A 17,616-nucleotide genomic window follows, 5' to 3' on the forward strand; every position below is an offset into this window, starting at 1 on the left:
ACTCACTAACCTTTCTCCTATTTCTCAGGTACGCATGGTGTGCAGCAACAATACCAAATACATTAAGCACCTGGACATCGTGCGCAAATGCCATTGTACAAAGAAATGCTACTGACTGCAAGACGCGACTACCCGAACAACATCAATAGTAATAACAACACCAATACCAGCAGCAGTGCAAGTAGCAGCATTCGATAGTGTAGGATTAGAATCAACTAGGTTAGGCGATAGAGTAAGCAGAAACGTTAGTTCTAGTGAGAAATGGGTCAATTTCGAGACCGACTTTGATGAGGACGAGATGATGCAGAATGACGATGCGGGGGTGGTGGGTGAAACGACGCTGGACGAAACCAGCGAACCGATGGATGACTTCCAGAAGATTATGAAGCAACTGCAACAGTTGCAGACGAAGCCGTTATTTACGCAAGAGGAAGACGAAGAAGTCAAAGAAGATGATGATCTTTTCGATGATGAGGAAAATTATGAAGACATCCATTCTTTGATCCAAAAGCAAAAGCTAAACGACGAGGATAGCAAAAAGAAAGTGTTTGACGATGAAGACGATGACTATTATGATGACTACAGCGATGAAGAGTTCGATGGAAAGAAAAGTGAGCAGAAACCATCAGTAAGTTCGTCATCGGACAGTAAAAATGTGATGCAAGATTTCATAAAGGGTAAGACGGCGACGCATCGTTTCAAGTCGCGTTTCGACGATTTTGCTGACGAAGGCGAAGAGTTGTTATCGTCTGGTAGCCGTAAGCTGCGGAAGAATGACTCAATTAAGGTAATCTCAACGCCGAATGGAAAGGTGGGAATTGTATATAAAGTAGAACCAAAATCTGCTGAAGATGATAAGACAAAGAAGTCCAACGAGAGCCAAAGTGGAGGAGCGTTTGAAGTTCATCAAAAAATTACGCCGGTAATGACGGCCGATGGTAAAGTGGCTCTTCTGTACCGTGGTGCCTCGGATAACAGCGAATCGTTCCGGAACAAGTATGAACCCATTACCGATAAGGACATCCTGACACAACTGATCGACAATAATAACAAGAGTACTACTAGTAGCAGTAGCAGTAATGTTCACAACAGTATTAAAAATATTACCACAAAAAATAGTATTTATAATAGTAATTACGATAGTTATGATAGTTTTAATAGAAACAGCAACAATGTGATCATAGACCCGGCGACGATCGAATCTGATTCGGTCGACAGCTCCGTCAACAATAGGCATCTAACTAGCGGGCTCAAACCGGAACCCGTGTCTCACGAACCGATTTTGTCACACGTGACGGATCAACAAAGTACTTTTACTACTACTGCCACTATGACTACTACCAATACTACTACAACGACGGCGTTACTCTCTCGTCTAGAGGATGACACGCTGAACCCAAGTCCAGATGAAACTGACCAGCAAGAACGCCAAGAGAACACCCTTCAGATCAATCGTCCTCTGTCGGAGGTTTTAGGAATTAAGAAAAACTTGTACCTAGACGCTAGTGTAAAAATACCAAATATAGAAACGTCAACCCATAAAATGAGAATTACCAACAGTAACAACCTCCTATCGTCATTACTAAGTAGCATCAATGGCAACGACAATGGCACCAGTTCCAACAGGATTGTTAGCAACTATGTCAACAGAAACTTCCGAAACAATGCCAACATCGAATACGAGGACAGATTGTCCTCAGGAGATCGGAGGGGCTACAGTGTCAACGGATACAGCCAGTCTCGATTCTCTATCAATCGCCGAACCACGCCGCCGTTACCGCCTCGCATCATCAAAGAAGAAAGCGAGGAAGACTGGAGCAACGACAACTCGGTCCCAGAGGTGATAAATTTGGCCATAATTCCAGCTTTCGAGCATGAAATAGAGGAGAAGTATCTGCGGCCACATGGCGATGACCACTATCACAGACGACATAAGCACCACTACAACAACGTGGCCCCGGGTCATCCCACCGTGCACTGTGCCATGCAAGTCATCGTGGCCTGTGTTGTATTAGGAACGTTCTTCGGCATAGCTGGGGCATTTTTTCGATCAAGGATCATCGACCAAATTCGAGTACTCTATTGGTAGAATTTGCACGGTATTCGGTTGAGAATGAACCCCCCAAGCAATGGTACTAAACGGAATTATCAGAACTATGTCTACCGGCTGCACAACCAACTGATGGGTAGCTAGTAGAATGTATCTCAATTGAATACCACAATAGCAACCATCTCAAGCTAATACTAGAGAGCTTAATCCTAAACCGTAAGATACAAAGATTTGACTGTGTGGTGGTACTTTGTCGTGTTGAATGTCGTAGTTTACTTGAGGGATCCAATAATCGCGAAAAAATGGGAGTAAGACTTTCAGTTTTCCGAGAGCAAAGCATGTTTCATGATTGCATAAAACGTAGTGCGCCTTTTTCAAGTCGATATAGAGGATCTATACATAATACTCCGGCTTTGGTCTCAGATAAATAAAAGTCATAACATCAATTTTTCGTACTGTACATGATCTCCATCAAGTTAGTTATTGATACACTGGATACAATAGCTGAACCTTATTGGCGTTGAACGGATCACCCCAAACTGAATGTGTAAAATAATAGAATATGAAGTGTCTGTAAGGCATACAACAAACCGATTCATCCAACCAACGACAGTCGATAGTCCTGCTTCTGTTATTTCATTATTGAAATCGGAAAACGACATGGTTGATTTATCAAAAAATACAATTGTTATATAGCTAGTATTAAAACTAATTTATTGGAACAAAACAAAACGTCTCCTATGTCAATAATTGTAAAATATTTTTGTACATCTCACTTGCCATTCAATTTCACGTTACATTATCACAAACTCATCAGAACAAAAAGATGCATCATCTGTAACGATAGCCATGTTTCAATTGAACATAACATGATGAAAACAAAATGGAAAAAATGAACACACAACACAAAAAGGGTAGTCGCGCGAAAAAAAGCAAAACGTTATTTTTATCGAAATCAAGAGATAGAAATTGAACGAGCATTTATTTAAGTGATAGGATACGGATAGTAAACTGTTTTTTAATTGGAATAGCAGAATGGAGGAATGTCGATGCGAGATGCTGAAACACATTGCATTCAAGAAACATGACGAAGAACGAACGAACAAACAAAAAAAAAAATGTAAATCTTGCCTTTTTCAAAACGAAGAAAATTTGATAGAAACGAACGATTATCCAACAGAACGGTTTATCAAGGAGGTAAAATATTATCAAGCAAATATTTTTTAAATGCTGAAGTATCAGTAACACGCAGGCATATAAATTGGAAGGTATATTTTATTAACAGTGCAAAATCGTAGCTAATGAAAAATCCTGTTGATTAGTTTTGGCAGAGAGTATTTATTATCATTATAATCCTGATTTTAGTTATTACCTGAAAAAAAATCTTATACTCATCTAATTACTACAGAGAGGTGTCTCCCAATGTATCCCGTAGACTACGTAACATCGTTACAAAACCATAGTAAACAAATTAAGTAATTAAGAAGGGGTTTGCATGGCCTCACCGAGCGCGCTGCTGGCGGAGAACTACATTAAACACTGCAACTTTTAATCGACTGTACTCAGATGTATTTCCACCATACTATTCAAAGCCTCTCAATTCTGTATCCTTTACAACCATCATCGTCATAATCATTTCCCCCCTCTAGATCAAACCAAAACCAGCCCAGAGCAGAGATATAAGACAATGCAGAAGAAATAACAATCGAACGATGTATTGATGGTCTACCAAAATGGAGTTACTTTACCATATGTGGATGTTAATAAACGGCTAAATATATTTATATTTTTCCTTTTAGTACGCGAGATTTCATTCATTTTTGGACTGCAATCGATTGTATGAATGTTGCCATTGATAAGCATTTTCTTTAAAATTTCAAGATTGAGCTTTATGTTAACCTGTTTGTTACAAAACGTATAAAATAACTGAATTTGCTCTTTTTAAATTATCGAAATCGAATATTATTTTATTTACCCCCATGTATTATAAAGAATAGCAGCTAAAATATACTGTCTCATACAGAAATTTTATTTAACATGAATGTTTTCTTATAGTCCGAACTCATGACTCTTGTTTAGTGTTGTAGAATGTCATCGATGATATCATAACGCTTGAGTAGTTCAAGACGAGCTCGGTGGCCTAGTGGCTACCGCTTCTGCCTTATAAGCAGGAGGTTGTGGGTTCAATTCCAGTCTCGTCCCTTTCCTACTTTGTATTTCTATCTTAGTTCTTTCTGTGTTTCACGTTCTACCAAAACGATTCCTAATGTTATAAGGGTCTGTTCACAAATTACGTAACGCAAAAATCCGAGTTTTCGACCCCCTCCCTCCCCCTCGTAACAAAAAGTAACTTTTTTGAAACCCCCACCCTCCCCCATATAACGCGTAACTGAGAAAATTTTAATGCCTTTTTTTTCTTTCTGTGAAGCATGTGAGTTTTGGTATTTATTGAACACCGTTATAACGAACGGCTCATGATTAAAACCAAGGATATCCAGAATGCAGCTAGTAAACAGAAAATAGAATTTGCGACCATGGCCAATCACATTTTAGTTTAGCGGGACTGATCTGCCGAGAAATACAATATTCGCTTGGTGTTTTTACGCATAACTCTCCCGCTATGTGCTTAAATTGACTAAAACGATAACGAAAGACAAATTATTTGAAGTGGTTGAGCTAAAATGCAACTGCTTAGAATGAAAACTCTCTGGGTTGCCTTTAAAAACTTTGGCTTGGTTTGGGAGATCTAATCATGAAATACAATACCAATAAAAGCGTCATTCCCCAGGTCGTTCTATAACATAATAAAGAAATCGTGAATATTCATCGTGAGACAAAAATGCCTCAAAATTTAGCAAATTTCGAACAAAACTCAACTCTGAGATGAAAAGTAAAAAACTACAAATACTAGCCTGGAACAATTATGGGTAGTATGGAAAAGTTGATACATATTCATCGTCTTGATCAAGATATATTAGAAAATTACCTCACACACTAACTTTTTCTTTCTCGAGCTCGGCAAAATCGGGCACCGCTGTAGTTCAGCAAATTTCAGAACTGAACTTCGGCATAAAATTTGGTTTATTACTGATTTTCGGCAAAATATTTACCATATCTCAGCAACTGAAACGTCACTTTAACTGAGATCTCGGCAAAAATTATGTTTGCTGAAACTCGGCGGTGCCCACCTCGGGAAAATGAACAAAAAATGCTGAGATCTCGGTGAAAAAAATTAAGTGTGCAATCAGTGATTAAAAACCCTTTAAAATTAATTTTTATTCGAGTTACGCGTAACATTTGGTAATACCCACCCCCTCCCCCATCTTTTAATGTAACAAAGTATAACGCAAGTTGGACCTCCCCCCTCCCCCCAGAAGCGTTACGTAATTTGTGAACAGACCCTAACCTCCCACACAATCCCAAAACCTCCCGTGGCACCTACGAGAGGTCGTAGAGTTCTCTGCATATTTCTTAAATAGGAGTCCAACTAACCATCCTTCCCCTTCCTCAGCATTCGCAAGGACGTGGCCAGGACAAATCTCGACTATTCTCGGGTACTTATTCAAAAGGACGTATGTGATTTTGTAAACAAAGATTCAAACGTCGATTTGTCCAATCTGATGGCACTCCCACGCAAACCAACACCACCAACAGGTAGCCGAAGGCTTCCCCTATCTGTCTGTGGTGATGGTTTGCGTGGGAGTGCTATCAGATTGGACAAATCGACGTTTGAATCTTTGTTTACAAAATCACATACGTCCTTTTGAATAAGTACCCGAGTATTGAAGAATGCATTACTTCCATCTAAGAGATAGTGATTAGTCTTAAATCAATAGCTGTGGTAACGGATGAAAGTGATGCTACTCTCATACAATAGTCTTGGCTTGAACCACCTACGAATTTGTGCGAATTGCTTAATGTTAATGCTAATGCTAAATATCATAACGCTTGAGTTCTATGATATTGTCCTGAAGTACATTGCTCCAAATATAACATTTTAGACTAGAGAGTGAAATCTCTACAGAATGTCATTTGAATGACGTTTTGCCTCTGACTCCTCAGATTACACATCTACAGCAATATATTGTTAGACAAAGTTCTAGGCACATTTTAGCGTTCGTTATGTTTCATGAGTTAACATCTAGCTTATAAAAAGGTTCTGAAAAAAACTAAGATTAATCCACCTAGCGGTGACGATGCCTTTCTCGATTCAATCGTTTGGTTTCGCCTTAGGGGTCGTACACTAATTACGTAAGGTAAGCACTTATAGGGGAAGGGAGGGTCTGCCATTTTCTTACGCTCCATATAAAAAAATGATTTGTTTGGGAAAAATCATGCAGGGGAGGGAGGTTGAAAAACCCAGAAAATTGCTTACGTAATTAGTGTACGGCTCCTTAGTGTGATACATATCAAGACAAAATTTTCAAAACGACTTATCTGCTTTTGTAAACAAAGATTCAAACGACGATTCGACGAATCTGATAGCTCTCCCACGCAAACCAACACCACCAATAGATAGGTGAAGGTTTCCGCTACTTGTTGATGGTGTTGGTTTGCGTGGAAGAGCTATCAGATTCGTCAAATCGTCGTTTGAATCTTTGTTTACAAAAGCAGATAAGTCGTTTTGAAAATGTTGTCTTGATATCATAAATAATTGCCTATTACGGCTCTTGCAAACGCTGTATAGCGAATCAACCAACCAAGCTTTATATGGTGTAACACACCATTTTCTTCATAACTTGAACGCAATGACCGAACGTCATTATATTGAATAGTGATCAACTAGAATTTGTCCCCCGTCGAATGCAACTTGTTGCGAAAAAATCAGTTAACAAATTTATTAAAAGGTGGCATACACACGGACTGATAGACATTTGTTCAGTTCGACGAGCTGAGTCGATTGATAGGGGAACGTGGGGTAGGATGCCCACTTAAGGAAAATGCAATTTTTCATCAATTCAGCCCGTTTTCACCAGCGCAAACTGAAGAACAGCTTATCTGCTACTGACTACCGATGACAGTTATCTAATTTAACATTTTATTGTACAGAAATTTGATTTTTAAAAAGCACCCGCAAAAAATTGATTTTGAAATCATGCGGGGTGAGATCCGCCAGTGGATGGGTTAAAACGCGCATGTGCTCATTATACTGATTTTCATTTTAATTGCCTACATTAAGGCAATAAACCAAATGTTTCAGCTGTTTCGCTCATAAGAAATGAGCATGGGCATACTGCCCCACAGCGACCTCAGAAGTTTGAGGGCCCATAAAATCGTTTCAAGACCAATTTTGACGATGATTTCGTTAGGAACATAAAGAATACGTGTAAGCAGCATGGCTCATTAGGCTTTCTGCGAGCGTGTACGCACACTCACATTTCACTCACACTTTTACTCAGTTTGTTTGCAACCACTAGCAGCTGTCACGGCAAAATCAAACGGGATTGTTTGCAATCACGAACCGTGCGTTCGTGTTGGTGAGAAATGTTGGCGAGACCCTAATGGCTTAATTTTCAATTTATCAATGTATAACAGTAATAGAAAGACTAAAAGCCACCAAGCCAAAATTGCATCAAAACATGCATAAATCGTTTTTTTCCAGTTTTTCATGTATAGTAAAATCATGAAATGTATTTATCCAATGGCAATAATGTTAAGTAATCTCATGTTTACAAAAGATAAATAAAATTTGCCTAGCTTTTGGTTTGTTTCTATTCAAAATTTAGTATATTTTACTTAACATTAAGTAAAATTTACTCAACTTCCAGAAAAAATTGCCTAATTTTGGGTTCCCACACTAAACTTAATATTAGGTACTTTTTTTCTAACCGCGTAGTCATGATTTACTTTAATTTGCCTGACTTTTATTATGCGTGTAATAGCATATGCACGAACCTTCATATCTTGCTTAAATATAACAGTTTTGCCTTTCAAGTAGTATACATTTGTTTACCTCATTCAAGTTCAAATAATGTGGTAAAAATATTTAGTGTTTTTAGAAGTCATTCACTATAAAGGAACGTAAAATGGCACTAAATCGAAAGGGAAAAGCTGCTCAAAATGGAAAATCCTCAAAACCATCCGCAACGTTCTTGTTCAGCCCTTCAAAGTTGAATGGTAAGTTTCGTGTCCGACTGTTTCTAGCACTGTCTCCCGGTGTGACACAGTCTAATTTGAAACAAGATCATAGGGTAAACTGATTAATAGTGGACCCCAAGCTAATAGTAGGAGGCATTTGAAGAGCATAACACGAAAACAGAAAAGAAATGAAGTCATGCCCAAAGAACTTCTTCAATTACGTTAAATCAAAATTAAAATTAGACAATTTTTCGTCATCCATGTATTTAGATGAACTTTTGGTCCTCCGGAGATGAGCCAGCCTCGGGCTGAAAGTCTTCTTAATAAAGACAAAAAAAAAGAACTTTTAAGATTTCTTCCAAGAAATATACACCATTATGGTTGTTCGAACAACTTCACACACGTTCAAACAAAGCAGCAACCACAGCGTTTTCTTGAGGGCGGAGTCAATGTTCGTCAAACTGCTTGACTGGTGTGTACGCTGCATTAGGGATTTAGGAGTGATTTTAGATTCGAAACTAACTCTTATTGATCTTGTTATAGTGATTAACAAGAGTTAGTTCATTCACAAAGCTAATAATATGGTACACGGATAAATTAATATAAGCGAAATAGATTAATTTTTAATCTAAAACCATATTCCGTCCATCCACTCATTGCAATGATTATTTTTCATTTAATCTTTCAAAGAATAAAATGAATTTAATCATTGCTAGGATTTCTTTCACCCAATTTTTAAATGGCGGCATACTTATTATTGTTTACAATATGAATTAAGTAAAAATATTCAACGAAATAGAAAAACAATTGTGATATGCGAACAAATCGCATCAATTAAAATTTCTTCAAGTTATTGCCTTCGGTCAGGCATTCGTGAAAAACCCACCCTTCGGTATTGATGTTTTGGAATATCTGTTAGTAGTTTAAGCAGAAAGTTTCTGCCGTTTCGGCAATCCGGCATTGTGACGCGACCGATTTTTCCGCCCTCCATTCCAATATTATGAAAAAAAATATGCACCGATGGTTCCAACAGTTATCGCTTTTATGGCATAATGCCGGTTCGCCGAAACGTTGGGATTATTTCGTCATAATGCTTTGTAAATCAAATTTAAGGATGTTTCGATTTAATGTCACAGCACTTTTTCATCATGTATACCCGACAATATTCCGGAAGCGTTCGAACCCACTGAAATTAAACCAAAATAAAATTTTGATAATATGGCTGCATCTTACCGTCCTAAAGTTGATAAAATAATTGAAGTCCCATAAGTGGGAAGTCGCTAAGCGTTTCAAAGAATAAATTTCATAAAAACATCGCAACGCTTAAAATAAAAGCGGATAAAGTTACATTTTAATCTAATAGAAGAATAAAATTGAAAAATGTTTAAAAATGAATAAAAAATAAGCTAATTAGCTTTTCTATTTTTATCCGTGTAGGCTGTATCAAGCGTTTTTGCTTCAACTTTCAGGATCCCTACACAATCAAAACACTACATATTTCATATATAGCACACATGAAGAAAGAATAGAATCAGTACAAAAACTATTTCTATTATACGCTCTTCGTAAATTGGCATCTTATGCAGCACGTTGCATGCTTATAAGTATACAAACATTGAAAAAGCGTCGAGAATTTGCAACTGTTCCATTTGTTGACGACATAGTTTCTCAACGTGTTGATTCAACTGAAATTTTATCCAAAATAAATTTTTGCATACCTTCTCGGCTACTTCGACATAGAACATTATTTTTAACCAACCAGTATCGTACGAATTACGCCAAATTTGGGCCTCTCAACCGAATTATGGCTATTTACAATCAATACTGCGAAGCTATTGACTTAACAATGTCAATTTTAAAATCTCGTTTAGTACCGCTTCTAAACTCTAGCCTGCGAATCAGTCTTACGTCAATCCGGTATACTATTGACACAATGTTCGCACTGTGCTAAGATATTTGGAATGCAACTTTCAACCGTAAGTTGCGTTTCGTATAACCCACTTAAGCTCAGTGGGAATTCACCACTTGGGGGCTAGAACCTTTTTTATTCAGAGAAAAATCTTCCACCTGAGCCTGAGGGCAGGTTTAAAGTGCGCGGTCGATGGAAGTCGCTGCGGTGTTCTTTCATTTATTAAGTGAGGTTCAGGCGCATAAAAGGAAAATAAATTTTCCTTCTCCTTTGTCCTCTCTGTCCAATTTTGTCCTACAAACCAATCAAGTAGTTAAAGTTCACTTACTTTTATTGGTAACTGACAATGCAGACAATTATCAAGTCTAGACAATCGAATCAAGTTAAGTAAAAGGTAGCAGTTTACTTCTTACTATGTCTGAAACTCGATTTATGCATATGCAATGCACAACATGTGATATATTTAGTTCGCAAGAGGTATTGAAGGGTAACCCCTCCCTTCGATGGGGTTTGATTCCACGAAACCAGCATGCTAGACAGGTGCTTTCGCAATTAAGCTACGAAGGACCTCCGTCGTCCTCCGCAGCTTAGGAGAACTCCAATACAATCCAATCCAGAACTAACTCTCTCATGTATTTTTGTACAATGCCAACCAAGTAGGATGAGTATTTATGGAGGTAGATTCTGTTAACAAATGAATGCCATGAAATGTAACTATACTGCCCCCACTCGCATATCAGTCCCATACCGTTTTTTCGCAAACTGAGATAATAGCCATTGAAGTTCCAAATCGCATCTTCCATATGAAACTTTAAAAAAATCTAATAAATTGAAACATCATCGTATCTTGCTGAAATTTTGCTGAGTTGTTCATCATTCGATAGATTACCGTGAAGCGATTTAGTTTGATCGAAACATTGTTTAGTTTTGTGCAATCGAGTCATATAAATTCTTAGTGGGACTGTTATGCGGGTGCTTTCAATATGGGACGCACATGACTTGGTATTGTTTTTCACTCATGGGCATACAAAATCACAATTTTTATTATGATTTATGGAAGTTCATTAGAAATGAACCATATTCATTGGGTTAACTCAAAAGTGACGCAAATTGAAATGGGACTGTTATGAGTAAGTATATTGCCGTTATACGCATATCTGTCCCATGTACATAGGAGATCCCAAGCAAACATGGGACAAATATGCGTATGACGGCAGTATATGCCCTAATGAAAATGCTTTTTAACAAAAAAAAAAAAAAAACTTCAAAATGTGCTGCAATTCTATCACAGACAAACAGACATAACACATTGAACACTTGCTCGTCAAAATCATCGTCGTGCAAACACTAACGACATCTGTTGATTTCAGTTAGTTGGGCAAATCACGAACCAGATGGCGGTAGTGAGCAAACGTCAAACTCGAGCAAATCCGATGCGCGCGCTACGAGTGGTCGATTGGCCAACTAATGATTTTTTAAATTAACCAGTAAATCAGTGAACGATGGAAATTTTACGAGTGTTATGTCTGTTTGTCTGTGATTCTATGTTAGCCTGTCATTCAAGGTTTTGAGCCAACATCAGGTAAATTCTGAATCGGTTTACACTACCTAAAATACTTTTTTGCATTTGAGACAGTTAGAGGTTTGGTTAGAGGCATCAAAAGTATGGGTTCTTTGGAAAGCTTGACCATAAATAAGCCAAAGAATCGACTGAGATTATCAACCAAAATATGACTTTTGATGGAATAGGTAAATTATAAAGCTTTTCATATAGAACAAACTTTTTAATTTTCTGAGTAGAATGAAAGAACTGGAAATTGTATGACAAACTTACCTAACTTGACAAAAACTACAAATATTACAAATATGTGACCACTAAAATTAAATACCATTTTACATTATGTCTAATTTGCTTCTAGGCCTTGTGTTGATTCCGAAGATGCAATAAAAGTTATCGAAATGCTCAACGATCTTTCCAGGTATGTAGGAACACAATAAGATTATTTGTATTTATTTTTATGCTCCTCAATTTCTATGTATAGTTCCCAAATTGTTGCTGGCACTAATCCCGTATCACATTTACTAAGTCAAGGTCAAGCATGTGCATTGTTCATTACTTCCGATTTCCATCCGCAAATCCTTGGAAAGCAGATTATTCAAATGGCACGACGACACTCTCCGCATATACAAATCATTGCACCTGAATGTCTCAAATATGGTGGACAGTTGGCGAAGCTGGTTGCCATCCGCAACATATCGAATGGAGAACCGAAAGTAATCAAACTATTGACTTATATTACTGATATTATCAAATCGAAAGGATACGACAAAGAGCAGTGTGAATTGACCAGCGGCACAAGTAAAAGTCACATGAGGATCCCAAGACAAGAAGCACGTCTCCAGTGGCATTATCACGTTTACACTTGCCACGTCCTGGTGAAGGTGTTCGTGCATTCATTCCGGAGGTTTCAGCGATTGTTAACGAACAAACCACGAACTCGAAACAAGATTGGGGCGAGTATATCGCTCTAAAGCGGAGAAGATCTGAAGCTAAAAATGATACGGAAAATAAGAAGAAATCAAAACCTGCTGCAACACAAAAAACATCGTATATTTCTTTGACTGTTAATCGTATTCAAGGGAATCCTAACAGAAAGAAAGATAGGAAGAATAAATAATTATATTCAATAAAACAGATTCAAAACGGAAGTTAGCTGTACCTTTTTTCTAAAAATTGTACTAAAAATTTTGCACCTCGTGCACAACGTTCTCTCTACATACTGATAGGCTTTTTTTTACGAAAAAGCTTACCTTCCTATATACTTCCTATATACCTGGTCTTACACTCCGTGTTGTCCGGACCAAAATCGATGTAATCCCTTACTCCAGGTCACTCATTTTTGGGCCGCCTATCGCAAATCTCGCTGCACACCGGCCGCACGCGCATCTAAATCCTCATGAAGTGGATTTGGTTTGTTATTTTTCCCTCATTATAATTTTTTTCAGTAAAAAAAATATGCTTGTACCACATTGTACTAACTGCAGCTGCGTTCGGGTGCAGTTAGTTTGAATTTTGGTAACTACCACCTGTAGAAAGAAAGGGCCAAATAATTACTGGTTCGCGAAGGTTTGCGGCATGTGGTTGTCAATGATCTGCCCCCGAAAACAGAAAGTACAGCAGCATGGATCGACAAAGACGAGCGTGCAGCCGCCACAATTGGTTACATGGTAATAGTAGTCAATTGCAACTTATCAAAAACGCCTCGTCTGTCAGAGAATCTTGGGACATCCTTCATGGCTATCTCGTGAAGCAAACATCGGCTGGTAGAGTAGGTTTATTGAAACGCATGAGTCGGTTAGAGCTGGAAGAGCAAGGTAATGTAGAAGAGCATTCAATCACAATGCACGCGATGTTTGACAAGCTGGCGGAAAAAGGATATGACATGGCAGATGAGTTGAAACGCGCTTTCATACTGGCGAGTTTAGAAGAGTCGTATGATGGTTTTGTAACGCTAATGGAAGGAATAGATGGAGGATATTCCATGAAATCATTGAAATTTAAGCTTTTGAGTACTATTACTAGACCCCCAATGTGTTGTATCGTCTTTCTAAGAAAGGTTCAAATGAACGAAAAAATAGCTAGCATGTAATAAGATAGATTATTTATTTGGGAAGCATATCCCTGATTTGATAGCTATTTTGATACCAATTTTGTTTTCCTTATCCAAAAGAGGGTAATCAAGCCTTATTCCTAGTGGTCCATCTGAAAGTTGGTTCTCCACTGAACTCTTTATAAGTCTATCTTCGATAACAGTTACCTTTATCATAAAGAACGGGGAACAAGTCCAAGTTATGTTCCTGCTCAGGTGAGTAGACGGAGTGATCAAGCGTTTGCAACAGTGCAATTTTGAATAGACGATCCGTGCTCATCTCAATTCCTTCCTGTTTTATTAGAAAGCCGTTGGAGCAGCAGAGGTGCTACAAGTGGTCTTGGTCAATATTCTGCAAACGCTAAGGGAAATAGCTATGTGACGACGATCAGGATGTGGACTTTCTTGCATAAATGGCTCTGACGTTGTACAACCACGCATCCATTAACATCGGAATGATCACAACCTCACGAAACTCAACGTAGCCAAAGACTCGATATCGTGTATCTGCAGAAAACCTAGAACAAACAGCTTTTTTCTTCTTCTTTTTATTGGCATTACATCCTCCACTGGGATATTTCCGCCTCGCTGCTTAGTGTGCATTCAGCACTTCCACAGTTGTCAACCGCGAGGTTTCTAAGCCAAGTTACCATTTTTGCATTCGTATATCATGAGGCTAACACGATGAAAGTTTTATGCACAGGGAGGTCGAGACAATTTCCAAACCGAAAATTGCCTAGACCGGCACCGGGAATCGAACCCACCCACCCTTAGTAAAGTCTTGCTTTATAGCCGCGCATCTTACCGTGTAACGCTGTTACAAAATTGAACAAGGTTGCAATTAAATTCTGATTTTAATTCGATTAACCATCTTTTCGTCTTTAAAGATTGATTAAATCGAAAGCCTCAGAATGCAGCCAGAATTGGAAATTTTTATTAAACGTCGCGCCTCCTAGTGGTTAGTAGTTCAACCACTCTATTTCCTTATCCTGAGACAATTTTATGACCATTCACTGACTTAATTTGCTTGTTTGTCTGAATAGTTCGTTTCTTGTAACGGCAATTGTTCTATTATCTTCAAAACTCAACAAAGAAATAAAGAAAAAATCTAATCAAGGGTCTTTCCGAGTCAAACAGTGATTTAGAGCGGACGTGGTCCCAGAATAAAGTGGAATTTGTAGTAAAGTGACGGTTAGCTGGTTGAAGAAATAGAGTGAGAGATATTTTTTTAAATTGTTGTAATACATTGTTTAATTGTTCTAGTATTCGGAAAATAATTAACTAGTGGAGATTGCAAAGGCCCAAGTGAGAGGAAATCAAGATTTCCTATGTGAGTTAAAACCTAAGTAGAACCGCCATGATGATATTCGGAGATTAATGTAGATTTTGTATCACGTTTTGTAGCTCTGTTGAAGATAGTAGCTGACGTCTATAATCAGCTAATTAACGAATCTGCTACTCGAGGCTCAGGTAAATGCGTTTGTATGTTATATCCCCGGAATAAGATTGTGTCGTCCAAATGTTATGCAGTGGTTTAATTTACACGTGTGCGCTTCTTTCTTTTCTCCGTGAAGGAACCTAAATCCTTCACGTGAAGGTGTTCCGGCCGCGTTCTAGACCCGGAAGTAGGTTGTAGGGGGATTCGGACGTTCCGAGTTCTCTAGGTGGATCCAGAAGCTTGGCGGTTTGTAAGCTTTAATCCTCATCGTCCGGCCAATGATACACCATCGCACCTACGGGCCAGGGAGAGATCCACGTCTCCCGAGAATTACCAACCGATCGCCAATTGTCGGAAGGATTCTCCATCTCGTTGGCCTCGAGACAGCTGGCAGTTCGACGCTAACCGATCTGCACGAGATAGTGTCGGCACACACTACGAGCGTACGCTACCCGCACCGCCGGGTGGAGACCAGCACCAGCACCAAGACGACTGACAGACATCGGGTAGCCGATTGTGCGTAAGCATACTACCACCGAATTCATCGTCGCCGTGCCCGACACGATCGCCAATACCGACACTTCGTTGCCCCGGCGGCCTTTGCAGTCATCGTAGCTCCGGCGGCAAACTCACCGCCAACCACTTTCGATTTCGTTGGTCCGGCGGCGTACTCAGCAGAGACTGCTCAGCCACCCCATCGTCGCATCCATCGTTGGACAACGCATGAGCTCGAGCGAAGCGAGCAGATTCAGGTCAGATATTTCCATATTGTAAACAGCGAGTATAGGGACCAAAGCAAAGCACGGCCGTGCAAAATTCCAATTGGAATCTATCTAGGAAGCTAGGAATTGAACGACAATATGAGCTTGTAAATTTGAACGTTGGCCTAGTCGCTCAAGAGGAAGAAAGAGTTTGGATTGGATTGGGTTTGGATTAATTTTGGGGATTATAATTGGGGATTTTTGAGAATTTGCTTGCCGTTGGGTCGATCTTGTGGTCGGACAAGGACGGGTTTGATTTGCGTCATTCCACGTGTATTTGATGGACTCGCCCTGAGTCTCACCGTGCAAACAATTCTTGTTGCTTCACATGCAGACGATCTGGTCGTCGAGTTAGTTGAAGGAAAAACAGAATCGATTCCGACCAAATTCTGAACCGTTTCAACCGCTATGCTACACAGTCAAACCTCCATGAGTCGATGTTCTATGACTCGATATCGACTCATGGAAGCAAATTATTCCATACTAAAAATATTTTCTGGGTTACTGTGATGGTCCCTCCAAAGAGCTTTCCAAGGTTTTGCTACTCCACATCTCGATTTTTCCATGAGTCGATGGTCCCTTCAATATCGACTCATGGAGGTTTGACTGTATAAGAAAGGAGGGCCCCTGAGGGCAATTGAACAGCTTTCTTTGCCTAGTTTTGTCGTTTTTGCAAATATGGACCACACGAGAAAAGGCGGTTACGGTGAAGAAGTACATCCATGTTTCTCACGCGGAGAAGAGTCTAAACAGCCGACTGACCACGCTGCGAGTTCACGACACCACGATCTGCAACATTTAGACTCCTTCCAGCATCCTTCCAGATTTCAATACATTTTATCGATTTCCAACTACCATTCGTCCATTAGCTCATGGAGTAGCAGGTTTAACAAAACATATAGAATGCCGGTATCGCTACTCAGTGACGAGTAGCGTAAAACATGGTGCACGGAAGGTTGTTTTCTACACTTTTTACTTCTGGTGCCGACTGGGAGTAAATTTCATCGATGTAAACATTCTGTCCCTCATTAATCGAAACTGCACCCAAAACAATTCTGTATGACTTTCTTTGTATTAAGCGTTTTGTATCAAATCTCGCGTGCAAACTGATCACAGAATGTCATACTTGTTATGTAAGCTCATTGCATTAAGTTGGTTTATTTTGTTTCAATCGATACATGAAACGTGGATTATGATAGCCTTTGGTCGCGTCTTTCCTCATCTGGTTTATAGTCCAGATGGTTAGCGCGTCAGTCAAGATGCGCTAAGGTTCAATACCCGTCTTTGGTCAATTTTTTTGTAAGGTTGCTGAGGTTGTCGAAGTATACAGCATTTCACTCCTCAATGGAAATGTAAAATTAGATTCAAAGTAGACACAAACACATGATCAGTTTTTATTTTCTCGTGACCTAATACAAGGCCCTGCCGTTTACTTAATGCAATCTGTGCATTTGTCGCAAATTATGGCAAACGGTGTAAAATTAGCATAATGTAAACAATTACAACCCTGCCAAAAGGGTAAGTAAACTCAGTTGAAATCAATTAAATTGCCAAAAATTGAACATGTTCAAATTTCATTTCGTTAAAGTGAGCTGAACGCAAATGGCGCAATCTTCAAACTTAAATATACAAACATGTTGTTAGCAGTTGTCACTGATGCACACCTCTATTCTCAGGTATTTAAGTGAAAGCTTATTATCATACTGAATGAGACTGGCTTGAAATCTTGT

The 17,616-nt window shown here is 39.0% G+C and overlaps 2 protein-coding genes across 2 annotated transcripts in view; both read left to right on the plus strand.

The window, feature by feature from the left end:
• Window positions 1–4,086, plus strand: part of LOC134220330 (protein slit) — a 351,195-nt gene extending 347,109 nt beyond the window's left edge. The window contains 1 exon segment of the mRNA XM_062699349.1: window positions 29–4,086. Within this exon segment, the coding sequence (XP_062555333.1) occupies window positions 29–2,089 (2,061 nt within the window). The 3' untranslated portion in view covers window positions 2,090–4,086.
• Window positions 2,114–12,742, plus strand: LOC134222157 (uncharacterized). The gene is given in 5 exon segments (XM_062701301.1): window positions 2,114–2,186; window positions 8,095–8,167; window positions 11,957–12,016; window positions 12,080–12,390; window positions 12,393–12,742. Coding segments are annotated over 5 exon segments (840 nt in total). The 3' UTR covers window positions 12,716–12,742.
• Window positions 12,743–17,616: the final 4,874 nt, after the last annotated feature.

Source organism: Armigeres subalbatus, chromosome 3 (assembly GCF_024139115.2).
Source record: "Armigeres subalbatus isolate Guangzhou_Male chromosome 3, GZ_Asu_2, whole genome shotgun sequence".
Lineage (NCBI taxonomy): Eukaryota > Metazoa > Arthropoda > Insecta > Diptera > Culicidae > Armigeres > Armigeres subalbatus.